Here is a 12,869-nt window from a genome sequence, read left to right as displayed (position 1 = left end):
CCCATCTTTCCTCCCCTGTCCTCTTCCTAGTATTTTCCCTGTACAAAGATAACAGTCATTCAAAGAGTATTTACTGGACATCTTCTCTGTGCCAATCACTGTGGACTGCAGCAGACAAGAGAAAAGAGGTCTCCGTAACATTCTATTATGAGAAAAAGCCTGTGTAAAAATTCAAAATATGTAGAATAGACAATATAGAAAGTAAACATCTCCTATAATCGACTACAACTACCATTTGGTGCATACTATTTCTCCTGTTATAAAATGTTATAAAAATGATATCTACCCATATTTTGCAAAGGGTTCATAACATATGATTTGTTTTACTACTTCCTCCCCTTTAACAATCAATCTTGGGGTCTTTCTATTACTCTTTTATTTTTTTTATTTTTGTTTTTTTTAGGGCCACAGGCGTGCCATATGGAAGTTCCCAGGTTAAGGGTAGAATCAGAGCTGTAGCTACTGGCCTATACCACAGCCACAACAATGCCAGATCCAAGCCGTGTCTGTAACCTATACCACAGCTTGAGGCAACGCTGGATCCCTGACCCACTGAGCAAGGCCAGGGATCGAACCCGTGTCCTCATGGATACTAGTCGGGTTCATTACCATTGAGGCACGATAGGAACTCCTCTATTACCTTCTTTTAGAATGGGTTTCCACCTTTTAAGAGAATCTTTTGTAGCCTTTCCCACTTAAGCTACTGTGACTCCCTACTCAGGACTCTGCAGGGACTTGGGAGAGGGCTGGAAAGGCCCATAAAGGGCCACCTCTCCCTGGAGTGCCTGTCCCTGGGAGTGCAAGTGGGCTCTACCTCTGAAATTGACTGCTCTGTTTTGTTTCTTCCCCTTAGTCAGGTCTCAGCTTTGGATACTATTCTTGCTTCGTACCTACAAAGGCTTCTTGGATTTTCTCTTTACTTTCTCTTTTTCATAGTTACTATTCACACCAAAAATCATACTAGTCCACTGATTATTAAAAATCAGTATCTAAAAACATGGCCCTTTCCTTTCAATGGATATATATTTTTCATTGTGTGTAGACATCTTAAAATGTGGTGAAATGAAAAATAGGAAGTAGTGTAAACTGTCTCCTGCTGCTTTTCCCCAGGAAGCGAGACCACATCAAGGAGCCCTCTCTAAGGCAGAGTTTACATAACAATCTCAAATGTTCATGGCTGGGCATAAGATTAAAATTTAGAAATACAAAGCCTAGGAACTGCTAGTCAAACCACTTGGGCAATATGTGCCACCAACAAGTCTTGTCAAAAAGGAAAGCTGGCTGTTACTGCTTTTGCCATCTTTATCCCCCTTCTTGAGAGAAACAAAAAAAATCATAAAACATAAATACAAGTTTATATGCGCTAGAAAGTGGAATGAAGACCAATGACATTTTTCTCACCAGCTTAAACTAGAAAGAGATGAGTGGCAAATACTCGTATCACAGCCTACTAAAACATAACACTAATCAATATATATTGCTGATGAGCCAGAACATCATAAAGCCTATTTATGAAATATGTTCTCATCAACCTATATATGCTCCCAAAATATTTCTCTAAGACCCAGATCTGGTAATACAAGTTAGTTCCTGGGTATAAGTGTAAGTTAAACTCTTCTCAGTGAAGTGAACAAGTTAAAATTTCTATCTATTGCTCCTCTATCCTTTCTCTCTCCCTCCCTCCCCTCTGAGGCAGGGCTACCACTTGCTTAGTGATTACTGGAAAAATCATGATAAACAATTTTCTGCCAAGGCTCTCCAGTCTCCAAATAGGCAGAATTGTATGAACAAAGTTATAAGTAGTAACACTTTGGTGTGCCTGAAACAACCAAATGAATTTAGAGAGGAGTAAAGAGTGGGTACTCAATATATTACAACATACCCCAGATTTCCATTTTCCGATGAAGAAAAGCAACCCCAACCCCGGCTCTCAGAACTTACTACCATGGCCAGGCCCACACCCCAGGCCCCAGGCCTTCCAAGAAGTCCCTGGTAGCGGAGCTCCCCTCATGGCACAGTGGTTAAGGAACCCAACTAGGAACCATGAGGTTTCGGGTTCGATCCCTGCCCCTGCTCAGTGGGTTAAGGATCCAGCCTTGCCATGAGCTGTGGTGTAGGTCACAGATGAGGCTCAGATCCCGCATTGCTGTGGCTCTGGCACAGGCTGGCAGCTATAGCTCCGATTCAACCCCTAGCCTGGGAACCTCCATATGTCACGGGAGCGGCCCAGGAAATGGCAAAAAGACCAAAAAAAAAAAAAAAAAAAAGGAAAAGCCTGGTAGCCTTTCCACAGGTAAGTTGAGGGTTACATCCCTAATCTAAGTTTTCTATTTCAAGGCTCTTAGATCTGCTGCTATCAAGCTAAGCCCTCTACAGATTTATTCCTAAAGGCAAATTCCCTGCTGGGTGGCCCTAAGGTGTCTGAATCTGACTAATTCCCACGCTAGGCTTAACCAGAGCTGAATTCTTAGAGATTCTGTTCACTTCCGAGGGTATGAGTGGATGGCCCCTTTCTGTTCAGAAATAAATACACCCCTGTGTCTTTGGCAAGAGCAAGAATTTTTAAAACATTTAAAACAGCATATCTCTAGAAGAATGGATAATAAATGAATTCTGAAATTCTAAGCATTTCTTCTACAGATTTTAGCCAAGAATGTATAAAATTTAGCTCTGATACCAAGCCCTGTGCCAACTTTAGCTGTATGTGCATGTAAAATAAACAAAAACACAAAAATTAAAAAAAAAAACACAGGAGTTCCCGTCGTGGCGCAGTGGTTAACGAATCCGACTAGGAACCATGAGGTTTCGGGTTCGGTCCCTGCCCTTGCTCAGTGGGTTAACGATCCGGCGTTGCCGTGAGCTGTGGTGTAGGTTGCAGACGCGGCTCGGATCCCGAGTTGCTGTGGCTCTGGCGTAGGCTGGTGGCTACAGCTCCGATTGGACCCCTAGCCTGGGAACCTCCATATGCCGCGGGAGCGGCCCAAGAAATAGCAACAACAACAACAACAACAAAAAGACAAAAAAAAAAAAAACAAAAAAAAAAACCACAGAAAAATAAAGCAGGTTGATAAAACTTTTTTTTAAAGCAGTACGGTATGACAGCAAAGGCAGAAGTCAAGAAACTTCGGTTCTGGTCCTGGCAACTGCCACTATGGCTGGGTTACTTGGTCTAGCCGTTTACTCTTCTAAGGCTTGTTTACTCCAAGGATAAAAAGACAGGGTTGGGAAGGCTGGTCTACATGTGTCTCAGAACTCTTGCAAAATTCATTATTCTAAATCCTACTCAATTTTGTTAAATTCATCTTTACTAGCCAAACTGTGGATACTTATTCTTTATGACTCTTCACACCAACATTATTCAACTACATTAAAGAGTCGATCGATACCTTATTCAGAATAAGCACTAGAAACAGAAAGATTGATATTCTGTCTTGAATACAAAAAAAAAAAAAAAAAGAAAAAGAAAGAAAGAAAAAGTAGGATGGAAATAAACCAAGAAGAGATTTTTGCTTCAACGTTTCTACAGAATATGGATCACTTTACATTTTGTGTTCAAAGTTTTAAATTCTCTCCCTCAACTAAGAAACTGAAACAAGTGACAAACCCTAACAAGAAACCCCACAGTCTTGGGCTGTGTGTGAGAGGGAGCATGGTGCCAAGTACAAACAAAAGTGCTGGCTCTTCTGCTTGCAGCCCTAAAACTGCAGGAAAGCAGCTCAGGTGTTGCACCCTGATCTGCCCGGTCCTAGAGTGACCAGTGATGGGTCACTTGGCCCTGCCAGGGAATATTCCGTATCAAGTGAAAACCAGGTTAGGCTACATTGGGAAAATGATTTCAATATAATTTAGGTGAAAAAAGCAGGGCACAAAAACTACACAAACACTATGGTCACAGCTATATAAATTCAGCTGTGGAAATAAACAAAAACTTAACTGATGAAAATAAACAAAAATTTAAAAGTGATTTGTGTCATATATTTCCCTTTTTTCCATCCAAAGCTTCTATAATTTTTTTGCACTTAAAATATTTTAAAATTGACCACTGAAGAAAAAATTTAAGCAAGCTTCATTCTAATTTATATTATTCCTTTCTAATCCAGCACTTAGTTAAAATAACTGATGTTCCTCATTGCTTTTCTGTTTGTTTGTTTGTTTGTTTTATTTATTTTGTCTTTTTGCCTTTTCTTGGGCTGCTCTCGCAGCATATGGAGGTTCCCAGGCTAGGGGTCTAATCGGAGCTGTAGCTGCTGGCCTATGCCACAGCCTCAGCCACACAGGTTCTGAGCCATGTCTGCGACCTACACCACAGCTCACGGCAAGGCTGGATCCTTAACCCACTGAGCAAGGGCAGGGATCGAACCTGCAACCTCATGGTTCCTAGTCGGATTGGTTAACCACTGCACCACGATGGGAACTCCTACTTTTCTGTTTTTGTCTAGAATTTTTCGCATGTCAAAATTAAAAATATTTTTGGCTACCAACATTTTAAGTCTGTTTCTAAATAACTTGGGGAAAGAATTCAGAAATCAAGCTGGCAGAAATTGGGTCATTTTGTAAGATATGTGTTTCTCAAACCAAAAGAGGACTTTGGAGTGGATTTAGCAAGTTCCCAAACTTTTCCTGGGAAGGAGCCTATGGGCAACACTTACTCCCAAGTTCCCTACCTTCCCCCACCTTAGTGATCTATAAGCATACTTTTTCTATGAAGGGCTAGAAGTAAACATATTTGGTTTTGTTGGCCAGTTCCTCAACTCTGCCACCATAAAGCAGCCACAGACACTACGTAAATGAATGAGCGTGGCTATGTTCCAATACAATTTTTTTACAAAAACAGGCAGTGGGCCAGCTTTGGCCTGCGTGCAGTTGTTTGCCAGCCTGTGGTACATAGCACACTAGGGAACCTCCAGGGGGCTTGGAGAGATGGTGGAAAAACCTGAAGGACTGCTTGCACTTTCACAGGGAATGACCATCAAACTCTATTTTGACAGCTACACAGATCTCCAAAAATTTTCTCTGAAAGTGGTATACCAATGAATTTTCTTCTCTAAGTCAATGAACTGGTTTCTCAAATATAGCAGTTTTCAACCATGATATTGAGACCGACATAGCCACGTAGAACATGTTACGATTAATTTCTACTAATAATATAATACTGGTTTTCAAGTTAAAAAAAATTATAAAAGGGGTGATCGGTCTCATCCCTACAGCCAGCCTTGACCTGTATACAGCCCTTGCTGTATCTGCAGGAATAAAGGACTCACTACATACCATTAGCCCATGTATTCTGTATCAGAAGGAGCCTGAGAGACAAGTTTAGCCCTTTTCACCCGAAGATAACAAATCCACTCTCGGGCTAACAGCTCAAACATGTCAGGTTTGGATCCATTACAGCCTTATTAATATTCATGAAAAACATACACGAAATCAAGGAAGAAGCAGCAGGAGATAGCCAAGAAGGACAAGGGACAATATGACAATTCGCTAGGATACTCTTTCTTTTATAAGCTTTCACTGTTGTTTATTGTAGAAAAACTTGAAAATGCATGAAAGAAGGAAGAAAAACTAAAAGCCCCAGTACTATCATGGAGCAATAGCTATTGTTATCATTTTGGTTCCTTTCCATTCAAATCCTTTCTCTGTCTATATTAGAAAAACAAAATGTTTTTGATAAAATTGCTTTACACTCTCATCATGAAATATTATGTCAAGGGCACTTCCCTATATTGTTTAATATGGCTCAAAAATATGATTTTGTTATATCTGTATTAAAAACCCATCAAATAGATGGACCATAATTATTTAAATTTCTCTCCTATTGTTGGGTATTTATATCATCTCTTTATTTTTTATAATATTACATTAAAAATGGGAAATAATCCTTACAGAAGCTTATAGAACTATTTAAATATAATATTTGATATTTATGCATTTGACAGCAGGCATTCCCTAAAACAGGGTAATATTTTGAGGCCTTCAGGATCACCGCACTTCAGGGTACACGTCAGTGACCACAGGAAGAGGTGTGCACCCCAGGAGCAGTCACAGAGTACTGAACCCAGGACTGGAAAATTGGCCATCTGAGTCTTTGAAATTCTTTTTTTTTTTGTCTTTTGTTGTTGTTGTTGCTATTTCTTGGGCCGCTCCCGTGGCATATGGAGGTTCCCAGGCTAGGGGTTGAATCGGAGCTGTAGCCACCGGCCTAGGCCAGAGCCACAGCAACGCGTGATCCGAGCCGCGTCTGCAACCTACACCACAGCTCACCACAACGCCGGATTGCAGGATCGTTAACTCACTGAGTAAGGGCAGGGACCGAACCCGCAACCTCATGGTTTCTAGTCGGATTCGTTAACCACTGCGCCACGACGGGAACTCCTGAAATTCTTTACTAAAGGCAGATCAGGTAGCAAAGTCAACTAACATGACAAGTGGGGCCCAAGTGATGTGGTATCACAAGACTGAGCTTTGACCGATCTCTCTCTGCAACACCCAAAAGGAAAATTGTTTTGACTTGACTGCTATTAATAAAACTATGCAGGAGAAAGGATGTTAAAAAGCTAGTGGCACATGCTTCATCTATAGCATATAGTAAATTTGTGGGATATTTCCTTTGACATAGAAGGCCAACTAATTCGTCTTTCTCCCATGGGCATCTGGCAGAGAGTTCTCTGCTGAGTGTTTTCTCTGCAGGGTACGATGGGGGCAGAATGTCATAACAAACAGATGTGGATGCCAGCCTGGTATCAGCAACAGCACGGTATGGTTCCAAAAGTGGCCAAGGGCTATGAAACCTCTAGAGCTTTCAGCAATAGAACCCACATACATTTCTCTTGATCTAGCTGCCAATTAGAAAACTAAAATAAATTAATAATCTAAATTATATAATTTTAACACTAGAAACCTTCCCTCCTAGAATAAACTGTCTGCTCTGAAGCAAGCCAAAGGAAGAAGAATATACGATAACTTAGTGGACAGGGGGAGTTAGAACTGCCCTCTTGAGTTATACAGTTTAAAAAGGCTCCATAAAATAATGCCATTTATAGCAACATGGATGGACCTAGAAACTATCATACTAAGTGAAGTAAGTCAGAAAGAGAAAGACTGATACCATATGATGTCACTTAAATGTGGAATCTAAAATACGACACAAATGAACTTGTTTACAGAACAGAAAGAGACTCACAGACATAGAAAACAAACTTTCAGTTACCAAAGGGGAAAGGGGGTGAGAGAGGGATAAAGTAGGAGTTTGGAATCAGCAGGTACAAACTACTATATATAAAATAGAAAAACAATGTGGTCCTACTGTATAGCACAGGGAACTATATTTATCATCCTGTAATAAACCATATGGATAAAAATATAAAAAAGAATATGTATATATAAGTGAATCACTTTGCTGTACACTAGAAACTAACACAACTTTGTAAGCCAACTATACTTCAATTAAAAAAAAGAGAAAAAAATAAAAATAAAAAAAGCTCCAGTTCAGATCTCAGCTTCCAAACTGAAAGACATGAGATAAAAGGAACATATACATATTTTATAAAATACATGAAACACAGCAAAATCAAGTCTAAGCCAGTCAAGGTAATACAATGATGTTATTCTTCAACTTAAAGATGGGGAAAGGAACATTGCTGATTAAAACCCATGTCTAACACCATATGGCTGACCCCTGAACACGTGGGGGTTAATCCTAGTATAATTCGTAGCTGGCCTTCTATATCCATGGTTCCTCCGCATCTGCAGATTCAACCAACCATGGACTGTGCAGTATTAAAGCACTTACTACCGAAAAACAATCATGTGTAAATGGGCCCGTGCAGCTCAAACTCCCATTGTTCAAGGGTCAACTGTATTTTAACCTACAGAATTTTTAGAAAGAGATTATTTTTCAAACCTAACTTTCCCAGAGTTAATTGGGGGATAATTCGTATTTTCAGTGGAAAATCAAGCACAAGCACAAGGTGGTAAAGGACAACTTTCTTCACCACCACCACTCCCATTTTTGTTATCTGTCTGAAAAAAAAAGGCGTGAACAGGACACAAACTCTTTTTTTTGTGTGTCTATGCCACAAGAGCTTTAGATATGCAAACAGAAAAGGTCAAAGACTAAAGATAGGCCTCTCAATTCCACAAGAAAAATCAAGATACATGTAAATTTGTCAAATATGTAAAGTAATTACCATCACCACTTACTCAGAACACTGGAAAGAACTGGCGTCAACCCTTCTGGACAACAGCACTAGGTGGCCAACAAACCCATGTGAAAAAACCACTAAAATGTCAAATACCACAGAGCTAACTGTCACAGTAACCGATCACAAACAATTCCTTCAGACCTGTTTAGAGGTGTGGTTTTTAAGACCTAAGTCAAGTTTATGAGAAGTGTTGGTGAGGACATGGCACACACACTTACCTTACCAGTGCATCTGGTTTGCTTAGCTGGTTATTAGGAATACAGTTTTCCATTAAGTCCTTGTGTGCACTTGGGCTCTTGCTAGTGCATTTCTGCTTCTTCTCGTTTTTACTAGATGAGGAAGGAATGCTCCCATTTGTGGCGCTGTGACTTCGAGGTGAGGAGTTCACAACTCCACTGGCATTTTTGTAGTTTTTTGAGGAAGCAGTGCATGAGTCCTCTTTCAAGAGATTTTCTGTACTTCCCACAAGATCATTATTTAATCTTTTACTATTGATATGGTTTTCCATATATTCGATTTCTTGTATTTTAGAGTCTACAGGTTGTAGAATATTGTTGTTATTTATTCCAAGGTTGTGTTTTTTGGCATCTTTGTCTTTTTCTTTCCCTTTTTCTCGGTATTCTATCTCTGGCAAAGTTGTGGAGAGTTTTTTGTTGGCTGGGATACCTCCATTGTGGTGTATAAGGATCGAGGAATCCATATCGGGTAATCCTTTGGCTGCTACAAGACCAAAAACAAACCAACAAGCAAAAAACCCACACTGGAATATTTAGTTGTATAAAAACACAATGGATTGATTCAACAAACTCTATTATCTGTGCCTAGAAACCCACTACATTAATTTGCAGACCCATTTAGAATCAATAACCACACTATAACATTATGCTAACTTCAAGAAGCAAATCCAAATAATTTGAGAAGCTCCACATTTATAATCACCAAACCATTAAAGTTTTGGCCTTGAAAATAATATGAGGATTTTATAATCACGTCATACTTCATTTTTCAGTCAAATCAAACCTGTCTATCACTGAGGTGAGAGGACATTGACAGATCGCACTCTTAAGATGCCACATTTTAAAAGATGCTTGGACCAAACAAATCTCTTTATCATTTAAGAAAGAGCTTAAGTGATGTTAGGATACAGGGCATCTATCCTTTGTCTTGATTCTACTGTTAAAGTAATAAGAAGTCTGTTATCATTTACTAGGCCTTTGGTGAAGAATTTTCTATATCAGGTCTACATATTCCAAGTAAAGTCTACTTTAAGAGATAATTATACACCACACCAGAGAATAAGATTTTGTCACATATCAACTAAAAGCATGATCCTCTCAAACCAGAGAAAACTGGTGTTGCTGTCAACTCATCTACTGAACTGGCTATATATTCATGAGAGAGGTTGTGTCAGATAAAGGTCAATTTAAGATTCAGGTTGCATTATGCAAACCATTTAAAATGAGACCTATCATCTTTGCTCTACTCAGAAGAATTCTGGCCTATAAAACAATTTGATATGTTTACTTTGTTATCTTGCTTATACTTTGGTTCTTGGCTTGCTTTTAATTACAGATGCACGTAGTTATATACACTATTTTCCTACTGAGAGTATTCTAAAATATACATAACTAAGATATTAACATAGAAAAAAAGCTATAAAAATGAAATATAAAATAAAATAAACATATTTAAAAGCACATGGCTTTGGACACTAAGTAGAAAACATCAGGCACATTTTGCATTTCATGACCAAACAAAGCAATGGCCGTGAAGGCCCTGAAGAGGAACATCAGAAAACAGGAAAAGCCTTGGTAATCTTCTAAAGTCCTAGCAACTTTTCTGGAGGAAAAAAAAAAAAAAACACACAACAAAACTTCTACTACAGACAAAATAATGACTAACCTATTGAGCAAACAGTTTTAGAGTAAAGACCTACCTTCCTCGGCCTCTTTTTCTTGCTTCTGCAGCATTTGTTGCTCTGGGGGGAGGGCTTGCTGAAGAAGCTGCATGTAAAATTCGTTCTCTTTCTGCACTTCCTTTTGCTTCCTCAACCGCATTTTGTAGCTGACATAACTTTTGAAGCCAAAGCCCAAAGTCACCACAGGGTACCCAATACTAGAAAGAAGACAATACCACCAGTAATTGTAAGTTAAAAACAAGCAACAGGTGCATCAAGCAAGCACATGGGAACATCTATGAACTTAATAAATTCTAGACGACGATGCTTGAGCATTCAGTAAACACACAAATGAATGTGATGTCTGCTATGGAAATGAGAGACAACTAGCACATGGAACAAACCCCAGGGAACAGCAGGACTGATGGACTATAAGAGGCTGCGCATCAGACTTCGGCATTCTTCAAATGAACTCAAGAAGTTATGAGAGGGCCTGCTGGATATAGTAGCTAATGTCTTTGATTAACACTGAACTGCCTTGTGCATGATTAGAACTTAGGCATCGGTATGCTTTTAAGAACCAACACAGGTAGAGGTTTTATGAGTGGTCATAAGTGAACATCACAAGTGTTAAAAAATCTAAAGGACATCTTTTGGTTTTTAATACAAGAAGGCAGGGTCAAATTCAGGTGACTAATCTTGCTGTCTGAGGGGTACTGTCACCAGCTATTTCTGGAGAATTGGTTCATAAACACTCTGTCAAACATAAATTTAAGAACCATTTAAATAAGTATCTGACATCAATGCCAACATTTGGTCCATAACAACAAATTAAACCAACTATACTTATAACTCTAATCTCTGACATAAAAAGTTAAATACTTTCATTCAACTCAACAGTCTGTCTAGGAGTTCCCGTCGTGGCGCAGTGGTTAACGAATCCGACTAGGAACCATGAGGTTGCGGGGTTCGGTCCCTGCCCTTGCTCAGTGGGTTAACGATCCGGCGTTGTGGTGAGCTGTGGTGTAGGCTGCAGACGCGGCTTGGATCCCGCGTTGCTGTGGCTCTGGCGTAGGCCAGTGGCTACAGCTCCGATTCAATCCCTAGCCTGGGAACCTCCATATGCCACAGGAGTGGCCCAAAGAAATAGCAAAAAAAAAAAGTCTGTTTAATATCATTTCAAAGCCTCTGAAAACACTGTTGAACTCATATTAAGATTCATTAAAACTTACTAATTATAATTAGTCTAAATGTGATCCCACCACAAATTTAAAGTGACAAGTTTTACTGACTAGGTTTATTTAATTCACTTATTTATGAAAAGACTTTAAACATACCAGAAATGATTTTTGTTGTTGTTGTTGATTCCTATGTATTTTGATTTCTGTCACAAATATTAGCAAAAATTGGTGTGTTTAAAGGAAACATACATTAAGAGGCTATTTCTCCAACAGATATAAACAAGAATCAAGCTCATTAAAAAAAAAAATGTTTCTGAGTTTCCACTGCGGCACAGTAGGTTAAGAATCTGACTGTAGCAGCTCAGGTCACTGTGGAGGCATGGGTTCAATCCCCTACCCAGCAGAGTGTGTTAAAGGATCTGGCATTGCTGCAGCTGCAGCATAGGTCACAACTCTGGCTCAGACTCAATCCCTGGCCCGGGAATTTCCATTTTAAAAAAAAAGTTTCATGGTTTAAGGTTAAAAATAATAGTCCTTAAAAAATATTAGTAATATTCTCTTGTTTTTGTAAATAGGCAGAAGAAATAGTAAGTTCATTTAAGCGTCATGAAATAGCCATATATTTGGTCAAGACTTTTTGGAATCATTATCTAATCACAATAAAAAGAGATAACATTATCAGATACCTATGTGTTTGGCATTAAGCTAAACTCTTTACATATATCATCTTTCCCATGACCCCATGAGATAGGTTCCCAATATACAGGTAAGAGAACTAAGGCTTAGAGAGGGTGACATGTCCAAAACTGTTAAGGGGCAGAGCTGGGATTCAGACACTCGTGTGCCTGAATAGAGAGAGCATGCTCTTTACCACACCATGTTATGTTGTCTTCTAGGTTCTTCTCTAAATAAAATTTATGATTGGATTTAACATTCTACATTGAAACTACTGAATTGAATTACAGATTAAGAATATGCATAATACTTACCAGTGAGCAGCAAATGGCCGACAAAGGTCTACATGAAAATTTTTGAGATCTTTAAATCTAATGGCTGCTTCAATATAAACAAAGAGTATCCAGAGGGACACTGTGGGCAAACACACTCCCCTTTCTGTGAGAAAGTAGCAGAAAGACAAGCATCAGTGAAACATTAACTAATACAACAGATGGGTTGTTTGGGAGACTGGTCCAACTACAATAACTTTCATTAAGACTTTCAAACTAATTATAAAGTAATCTAATCCAAACTCAAAGCTTTTATGGGAAAAGACGACATGGAATCATAGACAAAAATAAAGATAAGCATTCAAGCAGAAAATATTTACAATATATGTAAAACAAAGGAGTCACAGCATACAAAGAGCTCCTAGAAGTCAATAAGAAGGCAATTGAAGAAAAAAAGTTGCAAGTCATAAAAGAAAAAAATACAGATGGCTAAAAAACATGTTGAAAAGATGCCAACTTCACTACTAATTAGGGAGATAAAATTGTTTAAATGAAATTCGATTATTTTAACCTGTTAAAGCAAAAATTTTAAAGATGAGTAAGAGTATATGGAAGATACGCAAAAGGGTTTATTCTCATACTT

General features: G+C 38.8%; 1 protein-coding gene across 1 annotated transcript in view; it reads right to left on the bottom strand.

The window, feature by feature from the left end:
* Positions 1 to 12,869, bottom strand: part of MACO1 (macoilin 1) — a gene marked incomplete at its 3' end in the record, with an annotated part of 61,925 nt that overhangs the window by 27,091 nt on the left and 21,965 nt on the right. The window contains 3 exon segments of the mRNA NM_001038646.1: positions 8,420 to 8,921; positions 10,138 to 10,316; positions 12,269 to 12,392. Of these exon segments, the coding sequence (NP_001033735.1) occupies positions 8,420 to 8,921; positions 10,138 to 10,316; positions 12,269 to 12,392 (805 nt within the window).

The sequence above is a fragment of the Sus scrofa genome, chromosome 6 (assembly GCF_054392235.1).
Source record: "Sus scrofa isolate SSC_HxYL_T2T_F1_AM1 chromosome 6, Sscrofa_HxYL_maternal_Yorkshire_Landrace_v2.0, whole genome shotgun sequence".
Taxonomy (NCBI): Eukaryota; Metazoa; Chordata; class Mammalia; order Artiodactyla; family Suidae; genus Sus; species Sus scrofa.
The sequence above is the reverse complement of the archived record's forward strand: the minus strand, read 5'-3'. Positions and strand labels throughout refer to the sequence as shown.